This window comes from Aspergillus pseudodeflectus (genome assembly GCF_044049435.1).
Source record: "Aspergillus pseudodeflectus strain CBS 756.74 chromosome Unknown BJX68scaffold_40, whole genome shotgun sequence".
In the NCBI taxonomy this organism is placed as follows: domain Eukaryota; kingdom Fungi; phylum Ascomycota; class Eurotiomycetes; order Eurotiales; family Aspergillaceae; genus Aspergillus; species Aspergillus pseudodeflectus.
This window is the reverse complement of record NW_027263816.1, coordinates 271,100-296,173: the sequence shown is the minus strand read 5'-3', so window position 1 is coordinate 296,173 and position 25,074 is coordinate 271,100. Positions and strand designations below refer to the sequence as shown.

At 51.8% G+C, this 25,074-nt stretch overlaps 12 protein-coding genes across 12 annotated transcripts; 4 read left to right on the top strand and 8 right to left on the bottom strand.

Moving 5' to 3' along the window:
- Window positions 1-465: 465 nt before the first annotated feature.
- BJX68DRAFT_242923 (amidophosphoribosyltransferase) lies at window positions 466-3,215 on the top strand. Its single transcript, XM_071041071.1, has 5 exons — window positions 466-750; window positions 948-1,053; window positions 1,125-1,577; window positions 1,625-2,312; window positions 2,365-3,215. Exons 2-5 carry the CDS (start codon window positions 969-971, stop codon window positions 2,888-2,890), a joined length of 1,752 nt encoding a protein of 583 aa, XP_070896301.1. The 5' UTR covers window positions 466-750; window positions 948-968; the 3' UTR covers window positions 2,891-3,215.
- Window positions 3,207-4,841, top strand: BJX68DRAFT_242922 (endonuclease III domain-containing protein). The gene has a single exon (XM_071041070.1). The coding sequence runs from the start codon at window positions 3,412-3,414 to the stop codon at window positions 4,744-4,746; it is 1,335 nt and encodes a 444-aa protein (XP_070896300.1). The 5' UTR covers window positions 3,207-3,411; the 3' UTR covers window positions 4,747-4,841.
- A 177-nt stretch (window positions 4,842-5,018) lies between these two features.
- BJX68DRAFT_242919 (aldehyde dehydrogenase family protein) lies at window positions 5,019-7,311 on the top strand. Its single transcript, XM_071041069.1, has 3 exons — window positions 5,019-5,366; window positions 5,487-5,668; window positions 5,737-7,311. The coding sequence occupies exons 1-3, from the start codon at window positions 5,088-5,090 to the stop codon at window positions 7,196-7,198; spliced, it is 1,923 nt and encodes a 640-aa protein (XP_070896299.1). The 5' UTR covers window positions 5,019-5,087; the 3' UTR covers window positions 7,199-7,311.
- Window positions 7,312-7,434: 123 nt separating this feature from the next.
- On the bottom strand, window positions 7,435-9,610 carry BJX68DRAFT_269603 (multicopper oxidase; the record flags this gene model as incomplete). The annotated part of the gene is made up of 6 exons (XM_071046391.1): window positions 7,435-8,587; window positions 8,641-8,766; window positions 8,834-9,004; window positions 9,078-9,248; window positions 9,302-9,357; window positions 9,419-9,610. The coding sequence occupies 6 exons, from the start codon at window positions 9,608-9,610 to the stop codon at window positions 7,435-7,437; spliced, it is 1,869 nt and encodes a 622-aa protein (XP_070896298.1).
- Window positions 9,611-10,041: 431 nt separating this feature from the next.
- Window positions 10,042-11,457, bottom strand: BJX68DRAFT_269602 (uncharacterized protein; the record flags this gene model as incomplete). The annotated part of the gene is made up of 1 exon (XM_071046390.1): window positions 10,042-11,457. One exon carries the CDS (start codon window positions 11,455-11,457, stop codon window positions 10,042-10,044), a length of 1,416 nt encoding a protein of 471 aa, XP_070896297.1.
- Window positions 11,458-12,326: 869 nt separating this feature from the next.
- Window positions 12,327-12,685, top strand: BJX68DRAFT_269601 (uncharacterized protein; the record flags this gene model as incomplete). The annotated part of the gene is made up of 3 exons (XM_071046389.1): window positions 12,327-12,347; window positions 12,413-12,547; window positions 12,614-12,685. The coding sequence occupies 3 exons, from the start codon at window positions 12,327-12,329 to the stop codon at window positions 12,683-12,685; spliced, it is 228 nt and encodes a 75-aa protein (XP_070896296.1).
- Window positions 12,686-13,839: 1,154 nt separating this feature from the next.
- BJX68DRAFT_269600 (40S ribosomal protein eS28) lies at window positions 13,840-14,328 on the bottom strand (the record flags this gene model as incomplete). Its single annotated transcript, XM_071046388.1, has 3 exons — window positions 13,840-13,901; window positions 14,014-14,097; window positions 14,268-14,328. The coding sequence occupies 3 exons, from the start codon at window positions 14,326-14,328 to the stop codon at window positions 13,840-13,842; spliced, it is 207 nt and encodes a 68-aa protein (XP_070896295.1).
- Window positions 14,329-14,801: 473 nt separating this feature from the next.
- BJX68DRAFT_242905 (F1F0 ATP synthase subunit d) lies at window positions 14,802-16,070 on the bottom strand. The gene is made up of 4 exons (XM_071041068.1): window positions 15,997-16,070; window positions 15,523-15,918; window positions 15,365-15,451; window positions 14,802-15,309 (listed from the first exon to the last, which is right to left on the bottom strand). Exons 1-4 carry the CDS (start codon window positions 16,003-16,005, stop codon window positions 15,280-15,282), a joined length of 522 nt encoding a protein of 173 aa, XP_070896294.1. The 5' UTR covers window positions 16,006-16,070; the 3' UTR covers window positions 14,802-15,279.
- Window positions 16,071-16,168: 98 nt separating this feature from the next.
- BJX68DRAFT_242904 (nascent polypeptide-associated complex subunit alpha) lies at window positions 16,169-17,530 on the bottom strand. The gene is made up of 4 exons (XM_071041067.1): window positions 17,411-17,530; window positions 16,972-17,220; window positions 16,798-16,856; window positions 16,169-16,736 (listed from the first exon to the last, which is right to left on the bottom strand). The coding sequence occupies exons 2-4, from the start codon at window positions 17,200-17,202 to the stop codon at window positions 16,412-16,414; spliced, it is 615 nt and encodes a 204-aa protein (XP_070896293.1). The 5' UTR covers window positions 17,203-17,220; window positions 17,411-17,530; the 3' UTR covers window positions 16,169-16,411.
- A 96-nt stretch (window positions 17,531-17,626) lies between these two features.
- Window positions 17,627-18,782, bottom strand: BJX68DRAFT_242895 (60S ribosomal protein eL14). Its single transcript, XM_071041066.1, has 4 exons — window positions 18,651-18,782; window positions 18,442-18,579; window positions 18,084-18,347; window positions 17,627-17,973 (listed from the first exon to the last, which is right to left on the bottom strand). Exons 2-4 carry the CDS (start codon window positions 18,565-18,567, stop codon window positions 17,914-17,916), a joined length of 450 nt encoding a protein of 149 aa, XP_070896292.1. The 5' UTR covers window positions 18,568-18,579; window positions 18,651-18,782; the 3' UTR covers window positions 17,627-17,913.
- Window positions 18,783-20,399: 1,617 nt separating this feature from the next.
- Window positions 20,400-22,986, bottom strand: fmpC (ATP-grasp enzyme fsqD). The gene is made up of 2 exons (XM_071036621.1): window positions 22,794-22,986; window positions 20,400-22,655 (listed from the first exon to the last, which is right to left on the bottom strand). Exons 1-2 carry the CDS (start codon window positions 22,837-22,839, stop codon window positions 20,572-20,574), a joined length of 2,130 nt encoding a protein of 709 aa, XP_070896291.1. The 5' UTR covers window positions 22,840-22,986; the 3' UTR covers window positions 20,400-20,571.
- A 602-nt stretch (window positions 22,987-23,588) lies between these two features.
- On the bottom strand, window positions 23,589-25,030 carry BJX68DRAFT_242877 (protein transporter YIF1). The gene is made up of 3 exons (XM_071041065.1): window positions 24,624-25,030; window positions 24,002-24,565; window positions 23,589-23,950 (listed from the first exon to the last, which is right to left on the bottom strand). Exons 1-3 carry the CDS (start codon window positions 24,909-24,911, stop codon window positions 23,741-23,743), a joined length of 1,062 nt encoding a protein of 353 aa, XP_070896290.1. The 5' UTR covers window positions 24,912-25,030; the 3' UTR covers window positions 23,589-23,740.
- Window positions 25,031-25,074: the final 44 nt, after the last annotated feature.

Below are 25,074 nucleotides of genomic sequence, written 5' to 3'. Positions count from 1 at the left end.
GGGGGATCGGTCAGTCCCATTGAGTCCATAGCAGCTTCATCACAGAACTTATAGGAAGTGACAAGGTAAAAGAATAGAAACATATAACCTTCACTATATGAAGTAAGTCCTGAGCTAAAAACAAAATACAAATAGTAGCTCAAAGCCTGGAAATATCAACTTGTTGGAAAGTGAAGTTATAGTAAAGGCAAGCTAAAAAAGAGATGCCGCAACAAGGCTTGTCTGCCCTTGGCTCAACCCCATCTTGAACAGCAGCATCATTCTCTTAGCCTCAGCTTGCCTTTCTGCCTAATTGCTCAATAACCTCACCAACAACACAAGCTCAAGTCTTCCAGAATGGACCCTCTCTTGAAGGCGATGACTAAGCGTCCGATATTGTTCCGAAGCGCAGGGCTTTCCCTGGTCCGCCGAAATCAACGCGGCTTGTTGCGGTTTAGCGGAAAAAAATTCTTTGGAGAAGAATCGAATTGAAAAAGTTGAGGACGGCTTCTTCTCCTTCTTCCCCTCCTAAGACTCTTCTTAGCCATGTCCCCTCCTGCTCCTCCCATACCTCCGTGGTCCTGAGTCCTTGACCTTGGGTCTCATCCCTGTCCAGGTCCATTTATCCAGTGTCTATCGCTTGCTCCTGTTATGTCTTCATAGCAGTCGACTTCCGACCTCGCTCTCTTGATTCGCGTTTTTTTTTGCCCTCCATACCCCACCACACGGTGTGCTCAGGACTTACCCCTCTACCTCTCTCTTGCTGAGCATGTGAGTATCTCATTTTCGTTATAGCGTGCTGAATTTCATCCCTCTTTATGATGATTTTTCCGATTTTTTATAGATGTTAGACTTCCTAAGCATTCTTGCGGACACTTTCCGGCCTGATCAAAACTTTTTCGTTGGACTTTTTAACCATATTGGCTTGAGCCCGTGGCATTTCCGCTGACTATCTTGCCGATTCACAGTGACTCTTACCATCCGACAAGATGTGTGGTATTATTGCCTTGATCCAGGCGAACCCGACCTCCTCCGCCGCCATCGACCTCCATGAAGCTCTATACCTCCTGCAACGTGAGTCGAAGTTATAACGAGCCCTTTCCATCGGATGACAATGAACATACAGCTGACGGTGACATGAACAGATCGAGGTCAAGATGCTGCTGGTATTGCAACATGCGCGGCGGGCGGTCGCATCTTCCAGCTCAAGGCGAACGGAATGGCCGCAAAGGTCTTCTCAGATGGCGGTAGGGTGGCAGATCTCCCTGGATACATGGGTATCGGCCACCTGAGGTATCCCACTGCCGGTAGCAGTGCGAACGCCGAGGCCCAGCCTTTTTACGTCAATAGCCCGTACGGTATTTGCCTTGCTCACAACGGCAACCTGATCAACGCCCCCGAGCTGAAGAGATACCTCGATTTCGAGGCTCACCGTCACATCAACACCGACAGTGACAGCGAGTTGATGCTGAATGTCTTTGCTGACGAGTTGAGCGAAACCAAAAAGGCTCGTGTGAACCAGGAGGATGTTTTTGCTGCTCTGAGCAGAATGTACAACAGGTGTGAAGGTGGTTGGGCTTGTACCGCGATGCTTGCAGGTGAGTTCCTTGAGCCTCTCACAGATTCCATTAGCTAACATCCCTAGGTTTTGGTATCCTGGGTTTCCGTGACTCCTACGGTATCCGCCCGCTGGTCCTCGGCTCCCGACCCTCGCTTGACGGCCCGGGTACCGACTACATGATGGCTTCCGAGTCTGTTGCTCTGCATCAGCTCGGTTTCACCAACATGCGCGATATTAAACCCGGTGAGGCTGTTTTGATCGAGAAGGGCGGCCAGCCCGTCTTCCGTCAAGTGGCTCCTCGCAAGGCCTATGCTCCCGATATTTTTGAATACGTATACTTCGCTCGACCCGATTCCGTCATTGATGGCATCAGCGTCTACCGCAGTCGCCAACGTATGGGTGATCGCCTTGCCGCGAAAATCCTCTCGGCTCTTGGTCCGGAGGTTGTCAAGGACATTGACGTTGTCATCCCCATCCCCGAGACGTCGACAACGTCTGCTGCTGCCGTGGCCCGTTATCTCGACAAGCCCTACTGCCAGGGCTTCGTCAAGAACCGCTACGTCTTCCGCACCTTCATTATGCCGGAGCAGAAGACCCGTCAGAAGGGTGTTCGTCGTAAGCTGAACGCTATGGAGACAGAGTTCAAGGACCGAAATGTCCTTCTCGTCGATGATAGTATTGTTCGGGGAACAACGAGTAGAGAGATCGTCACAATGGCTCGTGAAGCCGGGGCGAAGAAGGTCTACTTTGCCAGTTGCTCTCCTGCTATCACGTACGTCTGCCTAATAACTCTACTTGCGATGTCCCAAGCTAATCTCCTACAGTCATGCTCACATCTACGGTATTGATCTAGCCTCGCCCAACGAGCTTGTCGCTCACAACCGCAACGCCGAGACTATCGCTAAGCACATCGGCGCGGACAGCGTGATCTACCAGACACTGGACGACCTCAAGGGTGCATGCGCCGAAATCGCCCAAGAGAACGGGTTAGAAGAACCGCATAACTTCGAGGTCGGTGTTTTCTGCGGCGACTACATCACCCCCGTCTCAGACGGATACTTTGAGCACCTTGAGAAAATTCGAGGCGAAGGGCGAAAAATAAAAGCCGTGGATCGCGCCAAAGAAGCCGTGACCCACGGGTTCGCCAGCGAAAAGGATTTTCAAATCGCAGCCAACGGCGTGAAAATGGCCAATGGCGAGATCGTCCCAGCCGGTAACCCGGAGGAGTCAGAGGTGCCCCAAGTGGGAGTTTACGGCGCTCATAAATCCCCTCCCGTTGAGCAGGAGGAGCCTCCCAAGGTCAAGGATCGCATGGACATTAGCATCCATAACATGGCCGACCATCACTAGTTATTATCTGTCTTACTTGGACATTTTCACCTACCTACCCACCCCATTTATACGACTTTTGGAGTCTCGGAGTTAGTAAGAGCTAGACACAAGGACAAGGGAGGCCGTTCTGACGATTTTCCATTCTTACGACTGGCTTGCGGGCTGTACTTGCTATCATGTGAAGTATAATCTTTGATGTACATACGAGTCACGTATCTCCTCCATCATATAGAGCGAAATAGAGCTACACGAGTTGATGTCTGATCATGTGACAAATATTAGCCATTGCCAGTGTCATTCCTGATTGACCATATACCTTCCTTCCATCAGCGTCTTGCGGTACAACAGTATGGAATCAAATCCCTAATCATTGGCTCTCGGGTTAAGAACGTTGTTTGCCTTTGGCCCTGCGTCATCGGCCTTTATCGACTTCGCATACCCGCCACCAACTCGCCGGGAACGACCCTTTTAGCAACACGCTCTGCAGCGACACAAAAGGCGGCTTCTCTCGCAGCCGGCTTAATCAAACCTCGCCCAAGATGCAAGATCCAGCGGTCCAGCCTTCTGGGAGGGTAACACGCTCGCGAACGGCACTGCAGAATGAGAGAACCTTACCACAACCTGAGGTCGCCGCAACAGCTCAAAAGAAGCCAAGCAAACAGCGCAAGAGCAATGTCACTGCCACAAGAAGCGATTTGACTGAGCTTCCCCATAATCTCGGATCGATACCAACTATCCCGAAGATAAACCCTGCACCCAACGGCAAACTCAAAGCAGAGGTCAAAAAGGAGGATCTAGAGGACCTCGCAGACGAGCTTCAGAGAACCGTCGACAAAGCCACCACAACACTCTCAGCGCCTACGCCTTCGCTAGAGAAAAAAAAGAGAACTAAGAAATCTAACACTTATGGCCTGACACCTGGGTCTACGCCATTCCCCGACTGGGATCGCCCAACACCGGAAGAATGCGAAGAGGTCAACAGGCTCCTATCTAGCATCCATGGAAAGATCGTTCCCCCAACCACCATCCCTGAACCGTCTCTCACAGTTACGGGGTGTGGCGAGGTCCCGTCCGTGCTAGACGCCTTGATCCGGACTCTCCTCAGCGGCGCAACAACAGGCAAGAACTCGGCCATGGCATTTAACGGTCTCGTGCAGAAGTTCGGTATCCTCGAAGACGGCATCGGAAAAGGCAGCGTGAACTGGGACGCGGTGCGCCGAGCTCCACTAAAAGAAGTCTTCGAAGCGATCAAATCCGGCGGGCTGGCAGATATCAAGAGCAAGAATCTCAAGGCGATCCTCGACATGGTCTACAAGGAGAATCAAGAACGACGAGATGCTCTAGTAAAAGACGAGCCCTCAGTTTCTACACTGCCAGACACCACCAAATCGAAATCCGAAGGCGAAAAAGCATACGAGATTGCCTGCGCCGACCAACACTTCCTCTCACTCAACCACCTCCACAGTCTGAGCACGGAAGAGGTCATGACTGAGCTCGTAAAGTACCCTGGAATCGGGCCCAAGACTGCAGCGTGCGTTTTGCTCTTCTGTCTGCAACGCCCGTGCTTTGCGGTTGATACGCACATATTCCGCATCTGCAAGTGGCTGGGCTGGGTGCCACCGGACAAGGCGACAGAGATTACGGCATTCAGCCATCTCGAGGTCCGGATTCCGGATCATCTGAAGTATTCTCTCCATCAGCTGTTTATTCGCCATGGCAAGTCATGTCCTCGGTGTCGGGCTATCACGGGGCAGACTTCTGCGGGTTGGGAGGAGGGATGTGTGATTGACCATCTTGTTACAAGGACGGGGAAGAGAAAAGGTGCGCCTGCTGGGAAGAGCAATGATAAAGGTGGGAAGAAGTCCAAGAAATAGAGTGCTGTTGGTGGGTCTGCGCTAGAAGTATGCATTCGATGGTGCTATGGGATTCTACTGGCGAAATATACCACAATCAATAGAGATAGATCGACATGTTATCGAAAGAGAAGATAAAATAATAAGAATCCTATGAGACTAATCATCTTTCTCGAAAAGAGCTGCTCAGAGACTCATACTCAAAAAAAGCTACCCCTGGCACGTGCCCGGCGCATCGGAGCCGCAGATCAAAAAGATCGAACCACCTTCTGGATCTTCTGTCTTTTGTTTCCACACAACTCACCCAGCGCCGGCCGTCACGCAAAGCTCCCACGCTCAATACCTCCAGCGTACACGCCAAAATGGAGGCGCTGGTTCCCTACCTCCCTCCGGCCCTCCTCCCCCTCGTCGAGCAAACCGTGGAGCAGCTCCAGAATCAATGCCACACCTTCAGACTCGCCGTTCTGTCGCTCGCTGCCGTGCTTCTAGGCTACCTCTTCATTGCTGGTAGTAAAGAAGCTCCTGTCACGTTCAACGTACCGCATCCGCCCGAGATTGAAGACAATTGGACTGGTACAAAATGGGAGGATTTGCCTAAGGGTAGTCAGGAACGGAGGGTGATTGAGGGACAGATCTCGGGGGTGAGTTTTGTTTCTGGTTCCCTGGCGCGAGCACTGAAGGATCCTTCTCCAACTATCAGCTCCTTAAATTCTTTCAACCAGCGTGTCTAGAGGTGGTGCTAATGTGACTTTTTTTTTTAGCAATGGAACGAGAGCATGATCATGAGCTACTGTCCCGCGGACGGACGTGTACTCGGTACTGGAATTAAGCCTGCGACTCCGGATGATATTGATCGGGCCGTGCAAGCGGCACAGAAAGCCCAGGAACAATGGGCCACTACCAGTTTCGCCGAGAGGCGGAAAGTTCTCAAGACTCTGCTAAAGTGGGTTGCTCCCGTACTCTGTTGCGGTACTTTTTTACTGGACTGGGATTGACATTCGGTTTCCACAGATATGTTCTAGACCACCAAGACGAGATCGTTACCGCCTGCTGCTTGGACTCGGGAAAGACGAAAGTCGACGCATCTTTTGGAGAATCGCTCGTGACGGCGGAGAAGTTGAAATGGACAATCGATCACGGCGAGAAGGCGCTGGCTCCCGAGTCGCGACCTACGAATTTCCTCATGATGTACAAGAAGAACAAGGTCACCTACGAGCCTCTTGGTGTCGTGTCGGCATGTGTATCCTGGAACTATCCCTTCCACAACTTCATCTCTCCGGTGATCAGCGCGATCTTTGCGGGTAACGGAATTGTGGTCAAGCCATCCGAGCAGACTGCGTGGAGTTCCGCCTATTTCCTGGACATCATCAGGGGTGCTCTCGAGAGCTGCGGTCACTCTCGCGACCTTGTCCAGAGCGTTGTCTGCCTTCCCAAAGTTGCCGACGTGTTGACGTCCCACCCTGATATCGCTCAGATTACATTCATCGGCTCGAGACCCGTGGCTCACAAGGTCTGTGAATCCGCCGCAAAAGCCCTAACTCCAGTCACAGTCGAGTTGGGTGGAAAAGACCCAGCCGTCATCCTCGACGACAGCCGAACAGTCAGCGAAGTCTCATCCATCGCCTCGGTCCTCATGCGCGGCGTATTCCAGTCAGCAGGACAAAACTGCATCGGTGTCGAGCGTGTCATCGCGCTCCCCGGCGTCTACGACAAGCTCCTCGAAACCGTCTCCTCCCGTATCAAGACCCTCCGCCTAGGCTCCATCCTCCTAGACACAAAACCAACAAACGAGAAACCAGGCGCCCCAGACGTCGGCGCCATGATCTCGCCAGCCTCCTTCTCCCGCCTCGAATCCCTCATCGCCGATGCAGTATCCCAAGGCGCCCGCCTCATTGCCGGCGGAAAACGCTACACCCACCCAACCCACCGCCTTGGCCACTACTTCACCCCGACGCTCCTCGCAGACGTAACGCCCTCAATGGAAATCGCACAAACCGAACTCTTCGGCCCGGTCTTCCTTCTAATGCGCGCTTCCTCCGTCCCCGACGCAATCTCCATCGCAAACTCCACCGAATACGCCCTCGGCGCCTCTGTCTTCGGCTACAACACCCCCGACGTCACCGCCTGCGTGAAAACAATCAAAGCAGGCATGGTATCCGTCAACGATTTCGGCTCGTATTATGCCGTACAGCTCCCCTTCGGCGGCGTCAAGGGATCCGGGTACGGCCGGTTCGCGGGCGAAGAAGGCCTGCGTGGCGTGAGTAATATCAAGGCTGTTTGCGTGGATCGGTTCCCGAGACTTATGGCGACGAGAATCCCTCCGAGGGTGGATTATCCGATTTATAAAGGGGAGAAGGAGAAGGAGAATGGGCAGGGTGCTTGGGAGCTTTGTAAGGGGGTTGTCGAGACGGGCTATCAGATTACACTTGCGGGTAGGGTTAGAGGTATTGCGCGGTTGTTGGGAAATATGTAGCTTCGAAGGCCTCCCTCTGTATTTGACCCCTCACTATTTATCAGTTGTACGATAGTCCACATAGATACATGTAAGTACGCTTAATTTACCAGACACATAATGACCATATATCATCACCTCACTGCTCAACATCGATATTATTACCACAGACCTACTTTTACCTAGTATTACGCCAAGGGCCCAAACACCAAGAGCAAGCAAGCAAAGAGGAAAGGAGTAGTCTAGAGAAACAATTCTCAGGAAGAAGCACCTGTCTCCCAAATATCTACCCCTTCCAACAGCGCCAACGCCATTCCTCCAACCTGATGAGACAGGATATGACAATGCAGCAGACTTGCAAACCTGCCCGAGACAAAATATCGTATCACCATCCAGCTCCCTTCCATCAGTCTAGAGTCGAAGAAGTTCATGACGAAGGTATCACGCAGCGCCGGCAGACTGCCATTCCGGCCAGATGCCGGCTCCGTAACGAACAGCTCGGGATGTTCAGCCGCTGCCTCAGCGACCGTCGTCCAGGTGAATTTCCCAACGCCGGAACCGAGGATATACGCTCTATTTCCGTGTTTGTGGATCGGGTGGGGCGGGTGAATGGGGTCGTGCTCGTTACCGACGATTTCGAGGATGATGTCGACCCATGTGTTGTTTGGTGTGGAGAGGGCGTACTTCTCGCCGACAACGGCGAGCGGGTCTTTCTCGTAGAGAAGGGGTCTTGTTTCTGTTTGCTCCGGTTCGTAGAGGACTTGGGAGCCTGGCTTGCCGAGGGACCACGAGTAGGAGTTGTTGGTGCGTGTCATGGAGGTGCGGAGTGTTGTGATTGGCATGTCGGTTGCGGAGGCTGGTGGGGGACTAGGCGCGTTGAAGGCTGGTAGGTTTTCAGTGAAGGAGAGCTCCCTGACAGAGGCAGATGTGTTGCCGCCGCCGTAGTTGATGTAGCCCTCTGTGTGTGGACCAATGATTGCCTTGGGGGCCGTGGTGTCGTGAGGATCGGCGTTGGCGTAGGAGAGGATTGCGTATGCGCTCATGACCTGGTCACCACCGTTATCTGCAACGCGAATAGCGTACTCTCCAGGGGTTTGGTCGAGCTTGATCATAACTGAATAGCGAGCGCCGTTGTAGACGCCCACCATCTCGACTTGTCGAGGCTCCACGAGTTGGCCATCAACTTCATAGACCCACATCGGGTGGTTGTCGACACTGAAGGTGAGGGCCTTTTGGGACGCGCCGCCGATGAAGTTCAAACTTGCCCAACCGTTCTCTTCAGGGTTTACCGTGAAGATGGGGGTTCCGCCTTCCGTGGGAGTGCAGTTGAAGATGACCGGGCTGGGGAGAGCGGAGAGCTTCCAATTTCCGTGGTCGCCTTGCACGTTGTGGAGATCTGGTTGAAGGCAGCTGTTGGGTGTTTAGCATGGTAGTTGGTGAAAGGGTATTTAGAGAGGACTCACCCCTTCTCGGTCAGATGGGTGCCCTCAAGGACTGCCTCGATACCCTGGCCACCCTGTGCTTCGAGGTATTCCCAGCCAGGGCAGTAGACTGAGCCCTGACCATTGATAAGAAGGTTGTCCACACAGCTAAGCATCCATTAGTCCCAGATCGGTTACATGAGAACCAAATCAACAGAAAATGGACGGCGCGTACAAAATATTGAGACCAGTCTCAATTTCAACCTTGTGGTACTCCGCTGATGTTAGATACGTCCAATCCGTAACAAGTATCAGGTTCGGGTTATCCTCTGCAGCTTTGAGTTGTGTCAATTCCTTCCTGTCTTCCGTGATTACCGAGTAAGGCCGTGGAGCATATGGTTTGCGGCTGGCAATTGGTTAACATGCCACTTTCATTCTTGAACTGCGCCTTAGTCGCAGGCTCCTTGAGGCAAGCGTACCGGATATACAACGATCCAACCTGACCATCCTGCATGAGGCCCTTGTGATGCGAATGATACCAGAAGGTTCCGGCAGGGTACGCCTTGAATTCGTACACAAATGTTTCTCCAGGTGCGATAGGCTCTTGTGATAGACCCGGAACACCGTCTGCCCACGGCGTGTCCTTCATCCTAATTTACCACTGTAAGCAGCTAACGAACACGGAGATATATGCAGTACACACTCAATGCCATGCCAATGAACAGTGGTATTGAAAGGCAGTTTATTGGTAACAATAACCTGTTCGCGTTAGTCCATATTTTCCCACTTGCAAGCTCTTTCCCCCACTGGGTTACCGTACCTGAATATCGTCATCCTCATCCCACACCAGATCCGGACCAGGAAATTGCCCATTCGTAAAGATCAGTTCGCGCGGTTCTCCGCCATTCGGCGCCCCTGTTTCCCAAGTGTATTCGAGAGTCTCGCGGACGAATTTGGCGGATGACATGCAAATGCAGAGCGAAAGCCCCTGGAGGAGGTGCGGGAGATACATGGCGGCGAAGTCAGCCCCAAGCCTGTGAGGAAGAAACGAAGCGACTGGAATTGGCATCAAGCTTGTGGTTTGTTTTGACGGCTCATCGATGTTATTATACTATGTCCAGGGACATTCCTGACGTTTTTTGTCGGAATGTTGACCGAGAGCCAACGGCCAAGAACGTGGTACGAGCATTTCGTCGTGAATGCTGGCAAAGTTAAGCAGATAGATGAAAACGTTGAATTATACGGAGATGGTTTCCGATCTGCATCGTCACGGATAATTCGCAAGTATCTAACAGTATAGCAGAGATCGCGGGCAGGACTTTCTCTGATTCCGGTGTCAGAAACTCCGAATGGCGCCGGTCAGGCCAAGCATTCCCAGGGGCACGGAACTAATGTATAGATGAGCATGGTCATAGCAAAGTTTAGCCTTTGTCCATACCCTCATCAGGCTTCGACGGCCCAGTTACCTGGGCCGTCGCACGGTGTCTCATCCGTCCATTTTTCCACCGCCTCCACCCCTAAAACCTCACGAAGATACCTTGTCGTCATTGGACACTGGGCATTGGAGCGACCCTTATAAAACATCGCTCCGCCTTCGGGGTCGGTGCCGACTGCCTTGACCCGCTGCGGTAGCTCGAGCATGAAATCCAGCAGCCAAGCGCCAAATGGGCCGTCCAACTCCATCGCCCATTGTGTAATCTCCGAATCGTCAATGGGAACGGATTCAGCACTGGCGCGAAGTAAGAGCTGGAAAAACCCAGGGTCATGGCGCGCAACGCGGACAGCAGTGCGGAAATGCTCTGCTGGAAACGTGTATGGAAGGGGCGGGGCTACTTCTTCTAAGCGGAACGTCAACTCATCGATTTTGAGTAGAGTTGTGAGAGCGGCGGTATTGTGCGCTATCAAAGCTGTGTGAACGCCTTCTTGGAGGGCTTCGCGTGAGAATGATGGATTGATCCGTCGCCATTTACTGACTGCGTCGGTTATCCCCCCAGCAACTCGGAGAAGCTCAAGGTATCGGGTATGGGCTTCACTAAATCCTTCACCTGTGCCGCTGAGATATTTATCAGGTATCTTGAGAATTCCAAGTACTGGAACGTTCCACGTCAAGTAGGGCTCGCTGCGTATGATGGTGACCTTTGCCAAGGGTACAATCGACAGGGTGTGGCCCACCTCATCCTTATCTGTGCCCTCAAACGTGCGATCGTCTCCTTTCTGCGCAAGGAAGAGGTCGAGTTTCTCTTGCTCATCACTGGCCATATTGAACGGCTTCGAGACCCAATGCCGCAAAATCGTCAAGCGCATCAGATCCGGGAGCTGATCGACCACGCGCTCAAGCGTGCACCACCGGCACCGGAGGACCGACTCCTGGAACGACAATCTCTCCTCTAGGGTTAGAGGACAATAGTCAAATGGCCTCAGAAGCCGAAATATCTGTCTCTGGGCGGCTTTAGCACGGGCAGGTACTTGGTCTGTGTCTGACTCCGCTGGTGTCAATGAGGCATCATCCCAGAAAGCGAGCAGTGTCAAAGCTCTATAAATCCGCTCACTAGACATTGCCTGAGCGAGAAAGCGCGAGCTCCGAGGTAAATTGACATTCAGTGAGTATAGGAAGATCTTCTCAATCAACTCCACGGGAAGAGCCTCTAATCTAGATAGCTTGTTCCGAGGTTTCCGTGGTGGTGGTCGGGCCACGAGTAGGCGCGGTTGCTTGCGACCATTAGACTTGACGGGCCCTTGAGACTTAGGAGGCAGCATAGGCCGTCCACCCTTGGGGCCTGATGGTACAGGTTTGGGGACACCATCGCTGGGTGACCAGGCTCTCTTTCTGCGTCCACGAACTCTGATAGGAGTAAGCATCCTTCGTTCCTACTCCTTTCGGGGGGCTTTCAAGGAATCAATTCGAGCATTGTTTTGATTTGAAGATGAAATATGGTCCACCACCGCAAGGAATAAAAGGTGCGTGTCCAATTGACGATGGGTGTTCTCGAACACTGACAGTTGGAAAACAAAGATCTTGTCCAGAAAAGGAAACAGGGCTGATAGTCACGTGAAGTCCTTTTTTTCGAGACCTCGCTACCCTAGCACTAGTCCACTTGGGGTGACGTTCTCTGACGTCATACATATCGACGTCTGCGAAGACGCCCAAGAACGTTATCTTGTTAAAATGCCGAAGATCAGCGCACTGTAAGGGCCTTGAGTGGCAAGAAACACTCCAACTCTTTTCTCGGCACTGACAGCCATGTCATGCGCGGATGGTTCCACAAAACCCTGCATGATTCGGTCAGAGACCCCAGTACCGGAAATGAAGGCGTCGCTATGACGGAATCGACAGTTCCTGGAGGTACAAGGGCGTTCCTTCCAACAGGTTCGCTATCAATTCGATTCTTCTCTCTGTCATTACGTGACTTGCGACGTCGTCATTCCGCTCTCATTTGTCTCAGCCCTTGCTTGTCTTTCCAACGACCTATTTCATCATACATCATTTTTCCCGCGTAGGGCTATCTATATATATCGTTTCCCTGGGGTGTACAACCTATATAATCCTCCACAGTATCCATCCTACAATGCGTCCATTCAGTGACTACTCTACACATACACCTGCTTCTTCTTCGAGCTCATCGAACAACAACAACAACGCAAACAATTCTCAATCCTCGTCTTCGAGCAACAAGCCTCTGAAACAGACCAAATAAATCTCTGCCTACCACAACACAACAACCTTCAAAATGGGTGCCGTCTTTTCTTGCGTACGTTCCCCAACACAAACTCTCCATACTTCTAGCACATATCGAATCTAACACTTTGCCTATAGATCAGAGACCTCTTCCGCTCCATCGGAGCCTGCATCATGGGCGTCGTCAACGCAATCGCCTCTGGCATCAAGGTCGTTATCAATGGTATCGTCTCGGTCCTCGGCGTCCTCGTCTCCTGCCTTACCTGCGGCTATGTCGGACGGAGGAGGAGGGCCTCTACACGCACGCATCACAGAACGAGAAGGGTCTACTAGTACTAGACTCCCACCGGAACAACGACTGATGACCTGATGATGCCCGTGCTCGTCTACTACTCTTCCTCATCCTCATAACGTTTCTTCTTCGACTCCGCTTGCGCGATCCGCTTCCTTTTCCTTGTTTGTTATCCTAGCACAGTACCCCATTTGTTTTGTTCGTCGACACTGGTTGTCTTCTTGTTGAGACGGGAAGGGACGTTTTGTACGATATGATATCCTCGCCTGCCTTCCTTTTGTGGCTGTGTTACTAGTTCTTTTCGAATGAAGATATTGAATTTCCATTAATCTTGCTCTCATCCAATATATCGTAGTCTAGACATAGATACAATTCTAGACCCCAGATAAAGATAGACGTTACTGCGCCAACTTACTCCGGATAGTGGGCCTTATGGCATTATGCAAACACCGAGATAAGTCTAGACCAGCCGAAACACAGTCAGGTACCAATTGAGCATTTGCTCGACTTACGGCATCTGCATCCTGGACAGGACAAGAATCACTACTTGGCGAAACTACAGGTCGATGCTGGAGAAAAGGGATGCCGAGTACACTTGGGCTGAAGGATCGGAAAGCGCATGGCCAGCCGAGTGGGACACCAACCGGTTCAAGTGCTCCAGATCTTCAGCTCGTCGAGAACGAACCGGGTAGCGGCACGGTACGACAACAGAGGTGGTATGGGAATGGTAGGCTTCGGCCATCAATATTGGCTTTGGTTTTGCGAAGTATGTTCTGTCGTGGATTTGTGGATTATGCAGTTCGCTGATAGAACTGTTTCATGCAGCCAACACCAAGCCAAACCATACTTGTACCCAAGCCAGCCATGCCATACCATACCATCCTGTACCATGTCGCCTTTGTTCTTGTCGACCGACCGAGCAGGCAAGCCAGTGTACACAGTATCTCCCCCTCCATAGTCGGTGCCGAAATCGAAAAAAAGGGAAGAAAATCAGGATGCGATTCGCGATATGAGATTCCCGAAACTCTATCAAACAGAAAGAAGTAGTAGCAAGGGTCCGAATAGCTCCACCATCATGAATATCATTTCAGTAGCAATGCAGTTTGTGGTTGCACGCCCATCGAATCGGTCGGTATCCGTCCTCGAGAATTCCCTCCCATACCCATAAGCGGTGGTAGTCGCATCCTGAAGAAAAAAAAAGACCGGGCATCACATCACATCCAGCATTCTTCCCATTTTTGGTGCCCCCCAACGAACGTCGTAGATAGAGCGTTTATCGGAGACGGCGGGCCTCGCGTTCGGATTCGAGCAGGCAGAGGATGTCGTCGACGCGGACTGTAGGTTGGTCACTTGTCAGTACAGGCCCTTGATATGTTCCACTCGGATTCTGCTCGCTTGTCGGAGAAAGCGTTGTTTCCCATTCAAGTCGAAGATGTTGTAAACGTACCGGGTCCCTTGACGTTACGGATGATAGAACGGGTCTGGTCATCCATGAACTCAACGCGCACCTGGGTGACACCACCACGCGAACCTATAATTCAAGAAGAGCTCATTAGCCTCTATTCCGCAAGAACCATCGCTACCGCCGTCGACAAAGACATTCCCGCCGGCATAGAAGCGTAGCGCAGCGCTCCGCCGCGTGCGTGTGTGCCGAAAAACCTCATCGCCGGCGACAGGAACAAGAGAATAGATATTGCATACCGGTACGGCCGAGAACACGGGTCACCTTCACCAGCTTAGTGGGAGTCTTGGAGGCATCCATTTTGCAAGATGTGGAATCCGGAGAAAAAGCTGGATTTGTTGAACGAGGGGTGACGAGACGAGGTCGAAGAGGGATTGCGATGTCGTTGTCGGATTGCCCGCTTTGGTGGTGGAATTGTGGTGAAAATTGTTTTAGTGCGATTCGGGCAGGGTTTGGAAGGCGGAGCCCTCGGGTGAGCACGGGCAGCCTATCAGCGGGCGGGGAGGCTGGCCGCGGGTTTACTTTGGCTTGACCAGCCTTTGATCGATCTATAACACTGAGAGTTTAAATGTTCAGAGGGTGAGATTGATTTTCGAGTTGTTGGTATTATTATTTAGCTAGAGGGTTTCTCGACGTATATGCAGGGCGTTTCATGCACGCGTTCTCTTCTTGGGGAGACATTCCACACCTATTCTGCATCAGGAAAGGTACCATATCATCAAGAGAAGGACACTGTTTAGAGACGGTTGTCCAATCAATAACTGCAGTATAACCGACGCTTGAACTGACCATCCAGATTTAGCTATATAATGATACGCTACATCTCACTTTGAAGAGTCAGAGCTCTTGTCAAATCTACATAGGAAGATCTAGAGCCAGACCCGGAAATGAAACTCGACATGTACGAATATCAACAACGATATTGCTGAAGCTAATCAAGATAGTGAGTAGGCAGAGTGATGCTTGATTCAGGATACGTTGTAATCCATGTGGAGCATGTATTTGTCCACCGAGCCCGTGACAGGCAAATGCAATATCAGATCAACCTAGTAGTGACGGGTTATCTTTACAGAAGCAAAGCTGACTTGAAAAATGGCATCTAAATTGAACAGGTTCTATACACAACCCGACAACGAATCACACTGCCAGGTATGGAGCTAAATACGCTTGACCGGAAGGAAATATTTGTCGTGTGATGACATTGGTCGAGGGATAAGGGTAACATAAAGTGATACAAGGAAATGTGCCAGTTTAGACAACGGACAGGTCGCCGAAGCGCTCCTACAAGTGTGTTAGTATGTTGTGCACAAGATAATGGGTATGGTTGCTGTCGAACCTTGTATCCAGCGGGCATCCATCGGCCCTTGGAGACGAGAGCGGCCGTCTTCTCGTCGATCTCGGGCTGGGCAGCAGCAATCTCGTCCTGGAGCAAATGTCAGATATTTGATCCGGCAAACTGAAAGTCCAATATTGGACGGTCCGTCGGATACGTACAACGGTGAGTTCGTCGAATGGCCGGGCGGTCTCGATGTTCTGGAGGGTCTTCTCGAGGTTGCGGAGTTCAGCCTCAACCTTGCCCTTGGTCTGCTCAGCGCTCTGGACAGCCTGGGCCTCGAAGGCATCAATGGCCTTCAGTTGACGGGCGACATCGTAGGAGGCGGGCTTGAAGGACTTGAAGTGGTTCTCGATCTCGTTGACGATAGCCTGGTTCTTCAGGACGCTGCGGTAGTGGGCGAAGTCGACCTCCTGGGGTTGCTCGGAGAGGAGCTGAACCTTGCGGCGGGCCTCATCGTTACGCTTCTTGAAGGCCTGCAGGGAGGAGGCGGTTTGGCCGCGGAGGCCGAGAGAGCTGGAGACCTTGACCCAGTCGATCTTGAGAGCGGCGCTACGCTGTTCACAGGGCGGTTAGCGATCCAATTTTGCTCGCAATCTGCGGAGACCAGATGGAGTAGTTCACGGGTGACATACGGCAGCCATTTTGAGCGGTGAGGTGGAGAGGGGATGGTGTAAGAAGGCGGACGTGCAAAGCTGGACGTTGTTCGGCAACCTTAGGAAGGTTTGGAATGGGATCTCAATCACGTGATACCTAGTATTCCCGTGTTTCCGGATTGACACGAACGCCCTTCAAGTGCTCAAGATAGTGTAGTCGATGCGGGTTTAGAAAAAGCTACAAGTACGATTGCTTGCATTTGAAATCTGATATTGATGGTGTCGCAAAAATTTGTTCATTGATTTTGCTTTTTGGACTAAATGATTTACACTATGAAGCCTGGCAAACCGGGCATCCGAGGAATATCAGCCTGATCTCAAACCCCAGAATCCATATGACCAACATGGACTAAATGCATTCAGCCATCAATAGCGCGCATTAATTGGACCGAGCTCATATGCTGAGAGCCATGATAGAGTTGACGATATCGTTGTCGTTCTCCCGCAGAGCCTTGACGGCCTTCTTGCGAGAAACGTTGGCCTGTGCCATGACAAGCTCAATATCCTTGGGCTCGAGACCAGACTCGTCAACCTCCTCGCCGTCATCCTCTTCTTCCTCCTTCTTGGCTTCCGTCTCGGGGGCCTTGCCCTTGCCCTTGTCGTGCTCGTGGTCGTGGCCAGCGTGGTCGCCAGCAGCGGCCTCAGCGGCAGCGAGCTGCTGAGCGGCGGAAGCCTGGGCCTGGGAGTTCAGGTCCTCAATCTTGGCCTCACCAAAGATGCTGTTACATGCGTAAGTCATTGGGCTCAAGCTTGGCACTTCATTAGGGATTTGGCACGTACATCCAGGTGTTGCTGGAGGGGGAGCGGTAGACATCGGGCTGGTTGATGACGAAGAGAATCTGTATACATGAGTTAGCTTGTTCCTCTTTCATCAATGACCCCTCCGAGGCGTTTCTTTGACTGATCGAGTCCAACGTCCATCTCGAGTGGAGTGCGGGGAAGGCGCATGCGTACGTTCTTGGGCCGGCGGAGAGTGACACGAGTGATACCGGGGACGTGCTTCAGGCCGAGCTTGCCAATGGCCTTGCGGGCCTTCTTCTCATTGCGAGAGTGAATGGTGACGGCGGCACCACCGGGGATGGTGGGCTCCTCGCCAGCCTCGGACTCAGAGTCGCTGCCGGCATCTTCGACCTGGGTCTTGGGGACCTCATCGTCAGGGAGTTCTTCAATACGGGGATCGGCCATTTTGTGAGATAGGTGAGCCTAAATGGGCAGCAAGTTCAATGGTTAGCGAGCGAGTTGGTGACGTCCGAGGTGGTGGTGGTGCCGGGGTTGCTCGATTTTGGGCCTCTGATCGTCTAATATCGGTCGCCAGGTTCCCCCAAAGGCCCGGGAATTGGCCAGGTTCAATGGGAAATCCATCTTTTCGGCCACACATTTCATTTGGACATACCTAAGAGTAGGAGAGGGATTTGTTGTGGGAGAGGGTGGTTTTTGTCCTTGTTGCGGTTGGAAGGTCGCAAAGCTGTGTGATGCCGAAAATCGTTAGCGAGCTTATTGGAGGGACCCTCGCCCCGAGTCACAGAAGCGACGCAACGCCCATCATTACACCATACAAACTACCATAGTGCTACATTGCGGGATTACGCTTTTCTAGATGTTTCGATAATTGAGTTTTTAATATGTTCATTCACTAGTCAGGAACTAGCATTATTGGGCAATTGTTGTCGCCCGCAGAGGTACCTAGGCCCACAGATGTAGAAGAACAGATCCAGCAAATGCCATGACATAACGTTACGGGAACCAACTGCTTGTCAGGATATCAAGTGTTCTTAAGTCATTTTTGAGCTGTCAATGATAATGCATACAGCGAATTTTTGCTGGAATAAAACCCTCAGCAATGTGAAAACCGTCCCAGATACCCCTTCACTCTATGCACCGAGCCTCATTAACCGTCTATGCCTTAGGAGCAGCCGCCCTGATCTTAGCGTGAGCCTTCTGGACCTCGAAGCGAGCCTGTGAATCACGAGTTAGCCTCTGTTGTATATCTCCTGCCCGCGCTCCAACCCCATCATAGAGCCACATGTATTCCATGTTTCCCCGGATTATGTTCGCATCGCACATACCTGCTTCCTGAGTCTGAGGACCTTGAAGCGCTCGAAGTCGGTCAGGTTCTTCCGTCGGTTGTTGCTCTCGGTCTTCTGGGCGATGCCGCTCTTGGCCCACTTGCCATCGATCTCGTTCTTCTCCCAAAGCTTCTTAACGGGGCCGGTTCCGGCGGCACGGGGGAGCTTGGGGATGACGAAGTGAGTGAGGGTGGCGTGGGAGAGGGGAAGGACGTGACGGGGAACAATCTTGTTCTCCTCGGTGGAAGGACCGTCGACCAAGACCTATTATCGCCGCTTCAAGTCAATATCACACCCTTTAAAGATCCTCCATTCGCAAGTCCCGTATAGGGCTCCCAATCGCGAAAAAAAAACGTACACGCTTGTGGTCGACAATCTCGACGATGACGGCGAGCTTGCCGGTGAAGGGCCCGCGGCGGATCAGAACCACGCGGCCAACCTCAACGAGCTTCCATTGAGCGATCTTGACATCGATATCGGCCATGGCGAAGGCTTCCTAAATCGTGAAAAAAATGGACTTCTCAGTTGACAGATTCCAGGCGGACGATAGGGCGCATATAGACTCACGGTCGACAGATTCCGGGAGGACGGTGGTGGAAATTATTTGTCGAAAGGTCGGGGTTGTCGAAGTCGTCCGAAACGCACAAGTTCACGCTCGACTTGCTGGATCGCGAAATTCGGTGTTGCCCACAGACTCGCTTACCAGCCAGTAGCAGCTTCCTAATCAGAGTCTTTCGCGCTGTGCGGCTAGGGTTGGCTCCTGCCGCCAAAGCGGGCTTAGCGGCGGGTGTCCGCAACAATTGTTGTTCCGCTCCATCAGAGTTACTTTTAAGCAACGATCATCACTTGTTTTTTTTTTTTCTTCAGCCAAGCTTGCAGCTGTCAACACAACACTCTCAAGACTTCTTCGAGCTTCATGATGCTCTGTGATTTCCTCATATCAGAATGCTAACATCAGCTTTCTGCTCTCAGTCTCTGCTCACCTGGTATGTACACACAGAAGAAATCCTCCCATTCTACTCCTTACATGATGCGGTAATTTGCGATTGACCCAGTGTCTGTGAAGCCCTCGCCGGGGTTTCTATACAGCACTGTCGCATGATATTCAATTTCTTACATATTCTGAAATTCTTGCAAATCCTCACTTTGATCTTGTCCAGCATTGGTTGATGTGTTTTGCTGACTTGCACAAGACTTACAGATCCAACGCAGCAACCCTCGAATCTTTCTCGGCGCAATCCGTTCCTATCGGTACGTTTATCTTCTGTTTTCATGCACACCCCGTCCAATGATTACAACCTATCATGCCTAGATAGTAATTGATGCTTCGGCAATGATATTTCTCTTATCACCAAGATCTCTGAGGAACCTCACATTATATCTCTGTCACTCATCGCAGCATGTGAGAGTCATGGCTAACTGAGATTATTAGGGACGACAATTCAACTTTTGAGATAGCCTAGATGGAACCCAATCCAATGTCAAATAATGCTTCTGAAACTTGATCTAGACCACGTAAATTCTCCGGCATCGTAAGTTGGCAGCCGTGGGGGTGCGGAGAAAGAATCCGTGTGCCAGGCCACCAGAGTTCTAGACGCTACCCGTCTACCCAGTGTCCCAGATGATATCATTTGGTCGTTCAACATGTTGCGTGTTTACAGCCGATAGCTTTCAAAGTCCTAGCCTCCTGCCTTACGTTGCACCGATGTGGGCTGGCGCACTTCATGTTTGGATGGTGAGGGCAAGTTGTAGAGCCTGTTATTTTCTTGAGGGACCACCAAAGCATCTATGCAGATCTATCAACGCCGCCCAAAGTTACCTCCGAGGTCATCAACGCATGAAATAACGTGAAGGCTATGCATTACTAGGTCTGAACTCTCTCCTCCCAACAGTGAAAGTGCTCGGGATCCTGACGCCAAATACCAGATTCAAGTACGAAAGGGACAGCCGAAACGACGAGGAGGGGCAGAGCCCGGCTGTTCTTGCAGTGTTACAGCCCTTTGATGCGCTGGATATGTTTTGAGCATTCTCTCCCCCGCTGTCTCTTCCTCTACCTTCATCAACACATCACTGGAACCCTGTGATTCGCGACTATTGACAGCCACTGCGGCCTTCGTTACCGGCGCATCCCTCTGGCCAGCCATATTCGCCGTCCATATCGATAATTCGCGCGGTGGGATAAAAACACCGGGGTTAGTAATATAGATATGCCTAATTTGAAGATTACTGTCATCTTGGGGTGCTACTACAATGGCTCTATCTCGTAATGGATCCCAGCTCACCGTCTGTCCGAATACTAGCAGTGTAATCCGGAATGGGTAGACGTGAGTTATCTGTGATATGAAAGACGTTGAAATTGACCATGGACGAACAGGGCATCTCTCTTATTAGCTGAAACTCGAGCTTCAACCTTCAGCTCTCTTGCCCTAACCACCGCGTAACGCCAACACCACTGCAACGTCTTGGTCAGAAAAGATACATGAGCCATCTACACAACCTTAATCCTCACTTCCGCACGAACCTCCCTACTCAATTTCAACAGCTCCGCCCTTGATACTTTTGAGAAAACAACAAAATATGCAACCCACCCTGTAATCCCCTCCTCCGGGCCGGCAACCCTATCCCCCCTCTTCAGAAAACAAAACGACCTCGAAACATGCCTACCCAGATCGGGCCTCCGTTCTATCAGCTCGGCGCAAACATCATCCGAGTCGAAGACTCCGCCATGTGTCACGGGGATGAAAACCATCTCGCTCCAGTATTGTGGGCCCTGGAGAAAAGGATGCGAGAGGGATCGGATACGAGCGTGGTCTCTGAGGGCTGAGAGAAGACCGATGGCCCAGTAGTCGATTCCGTACGTGCTTTCGACTGCAGCGGTTTCTTGGATGCCCGGGGGCCGAGGGTTTATCTCGATTAGCCAGGCGGAAGGCTTTTCGTTTACTGGCGTGGAGCGGGGGACTAGGTCTGTGATGGGATTGGCAGTGGTATCTGAAGAAGAAGGGGAAGAAGAGATGACCCCATACTCCACCGACGAGTTCTGCACGCGAGCTTCCAGGTGGAATATCCCCGTCTTGAGACCCAACCGAACTAGACTCCGATGCAGGGACTCGCGCAGAATCTTGATCTCCACAGGTGGGAGGTTTGAGGGGAGGACGTTGCCCAGTTCGACGAATGATGTTGGCGGTTGCTGTTGTTGCTGCGAATCTTCTTCCTCTCGTTCGCTACTGACATGGTTCGCATCCGCCGTCTTGGGGAAGTCATCCGAGACTTCACAGAAAAGGAGCTCACCCTCTGAGAGCACAAAGTTGATATCCACCTCAGGCCCATCGCAGTACGCCTCCAGGACGAATTCCGCGCCGTGCCTATCTAGATTCACACTCCCGATTGCACTCGCTAGCTCCTCTGGGCTGTGGATCCTGAATACCCCCTCAGAGAGAAATCCTTTGCATGGCTTCACGATGAACGGATACTCGAGACCTCTGCGCTGCACAACATCAAGCGCCTCCTCGACGCTCCGAACGAGAAACGCCGGCCTGCCCTCGAATAATCCCGTACGATACTTATCCGTCGCAATCTCGAACGCCTCAGCCGATGCAGTCGGAAGCCCTAATTGCTCTGCAGCCTGTGCAACAGGAACCTGGTACGAGTCGCAGAAGGTCACTAGTGCATCGACCTGGTGCCCAGATCGAGACAGGGCATCTAGAATGCGATCCCGGAGCAGAGATGGCGGTTCAAGTTGTATGGGGATGAAGTCTTCTCGCCAGTGCGCGTACTCTGGTCCTTCGAGCCAGTGGCCTGCGACATCGAGGACTATCATGGAGATGTTTAGGGCGCGGGCAGCGGTGTAGATACTTGTTGCTGTGCCGCCGTGAGAGGGGCTGCTGCGGCCGCCTTCGACGATTGCGAGGGCACGGGGTGGCGGAGGAGAGTGCGTTAGCCAGGGAAAGGAGAGGCGGTTTGTGAGTTCGATGTCGAGGTTTTGGAATATGGACGCATAATCCGTGATATTCTCGTTGTATGAAGATAGTGGGCGCAGAAGGAGCCCGCCGACTGCATTGGTGAAAATGACATGGAGAATATCCTCAATGCTCAAATCAACAGGAAGAGGACGAAGCAGCTTTTCAGGCTCCGTGGGATGGAAAGAAACAGCTGAGTCCGCATCCACGATCTCAAGATCCACCATCCGCAGTGAGAAGATATCAGAGCGCACAGCGTACCCAGGTTTGGTAGGGAAGACAAAGCGAATTGCTGCGCTTCCTCCATTCGCAACTGTCTTAGTCGTCATGGGCCCCGCAGTAGCCTTCAGGGCCCGTTGGAAAAGAGCCAGCGCACGCGGGGAGAACCCCTGCTCAGACGTATTGAGTTTTGTCCATGGTGCGGCTCCTACAGCCGATTTGGGCTCCGCAGAGTACCAGAGCGAAGCCGATTCTTCAATGTTGTCAAATGCATCAGAACCCTGCGCCTCCCCGATGGTCGTCTTTGACTCCGACTCAGCTTGCAGGGTCACGATCACATCAACGCTCTGCCACCATTCGGTAGCTGACGATGCTCGCCACTGAAACTCGTAGTAAGCTGTGGATTCTTGTCAACTTTTGCATTTCCAGGGCTTGCAACTGAGATGAGATTGAAATGAGGAGATTGGAAGGTAGAAGGATACTACTAGTGACAGAGGTCTCGAGATTCGAGGATTTGATTGGGGCCATATCACACCTTCAACCGTGTCCCAGCACGCCTTTACACGGCCGCTCTGCGCCATCAAGGGGATGGAGATACCGTACGCTGTTGGGTGAGGAGGGAAGAAGAATAACTCAAATGACGAGCGGAGTTGAGGACTCCTTTATATATACAAATATATGTTTATGTTTACCTAATACCACGCATCCATAGCATGGCTTCATTTTGTTGGTGTCTGTACTGGTCATAATCCTCAGTAGTACGAATGAGGTGCTTTAAACATGCCATCGCCCCTGTCACAGGGCGCGAAGTAGCGTCTTGATGTAACTCTATTCGAAACCAAATTCAAGTTGGCCCCATTTAATGGTCTGGCATCTAAGCCAATCGGGGGAGAGAGCAGCTCACTGTGGTCAATAGCAAGATGGTCAGTGCTAGAACCAAGGGTAAGCGTATGGACATACCTACGTAGACTATCGGAATGCTAGAAAGTGACCATAGGAGAGCATAGAAGATATGTTTTTTTGATGATAAAGGATGAAAAAAGGGTTGGATGCTCACTTTCATACATGTTGACATATGTTGGCTATATCTATATATTTGAGTCTCATAACCCTAACTGCGGTCTTCACTTTTTCTTATGACCAGTCAAATAGTATTAGTAAGACTTTTAATTTGTTACCATAACGTACAGCACATTGCCAATTGACCAGGATACAATAATAGTCTGTCTTGCCCCATCTACTCCTTTCAAGTAGTACAAATTGGCCGTGTTGGTCGGTGGGTCTCGGCTCCCAAGGAACTTGATACCCGAGCACAGCCAGCTGACGGTTGTTTGGGACAAATACTTATTATATTTATTTAACTTGTACATAGCGCACGAAGATAACCGCCATGAGCAATCATCGGAAGAATCTACATTATGCTGATCTGTTTTTCATGAAGTCCGTGTATATCATTATGTGCATTCCACGGCAGCAAAAAGCTTATGACGAAGCTCCGCTGCTCAGGACACCCGTCACTGGCCCCTCACGGCTCAGAACCCACATGAAGATGAACTGGATGACGTAGGAGTAGACGAACAGGAACTGGGTGCGGCGGTTGCGCTGGGAGCGGGCCACGGTGTGCATTGACCCGGTGCGCATGGACGAGTCGCTTGTTGAGTCGGGGAGAAGAACGTATTTGAGAGAGCGGAGCTGCGAGCTAGGTTAGTATTGACTTCTTGATGGAGAGCTATGGGTATGTACCAGGAAAAAAGCGTTCGCGAGGAATGTGTAGATGAAAACTACCCACCCAATCCAGCCACTGGTTCCACGTCCGGGCGTCAAGACTTCAGAAGCAAGCAGGGTAATGATAATACCAACGAATTTGTAGCCAGAGTAGGCCACGAGATCGAGCAGTTGGGAGTCATTGTTGATGCTAAGGATGTACATGGCTAGCTTGAGGCAGACGATCTCGAACAATATGACTGCGATGGCTGTGGTAGTGGTCGCTCCGAGGAGCTCGGGGTGAAAGTTTCCGCGGAAGCCTGCCAACATGGAGGAGAGCAGAATGTAGGTGACGAGCGCCATCACAGGGATGTACATGTCGGGTGAGTTGAGATCATCTCGCGGAGGCAAAAACATCGACGAATACTGCTGTTGCGATATCTGACCATCAGGACCGGTGGAGGCGGTTGTGAGACGTGCCTGTTGGCGAGACCAGGGCTTGTGTCGCCAGGGGAAGAGCACAAGGCCCAGTTTATTGATCACGTAGGAATTGGAGACGTTGAAGTAGTGTTTCAAAGCCGGGATGGAGACATATCGGTTGAACTGTGAGTCGGGAAACAATTAGCTGGAAGACAAATTGTTGCTTCGTCAACTCTCTTACATTCTGTTCCATGTACTCCTGGCCAGCTGCCATCGCAGTCTTGCCCATATGAAGTCCCATCTGTGCCGTGGGGTCGTTGATGAAGCCGCCGAATCCAGGAGCATAAGTCCCACTGCCACCCTGAGCGGGGGCCGGCTGATATGGATTGCCATAGCCTGCTGACTGCGGCTGTTGAGATGTCGGGGGAGGAGGGGAGCGCATCATCGGGACGGTCGAGACATGCTGGGGGACAGGGTGGTGGAGCGGAGGTGAGTGTGCAGGAGGAGGTGCGAACGACTGGCGATACATAGTATCAGAATGTGAAGATTGGTCGAAGGGAAGGTAGGTTCGAGGTCGAAAAGAGCGTGTCGAGGTTGGATGGTAGGTAGAGTAGCCTGGACGGTGGGAGGTTGGAGGTGTTTACTCTACGTGGCTGAAGGCTCAAGGCGAATTTCCTGCCCGCCGGAGCTGA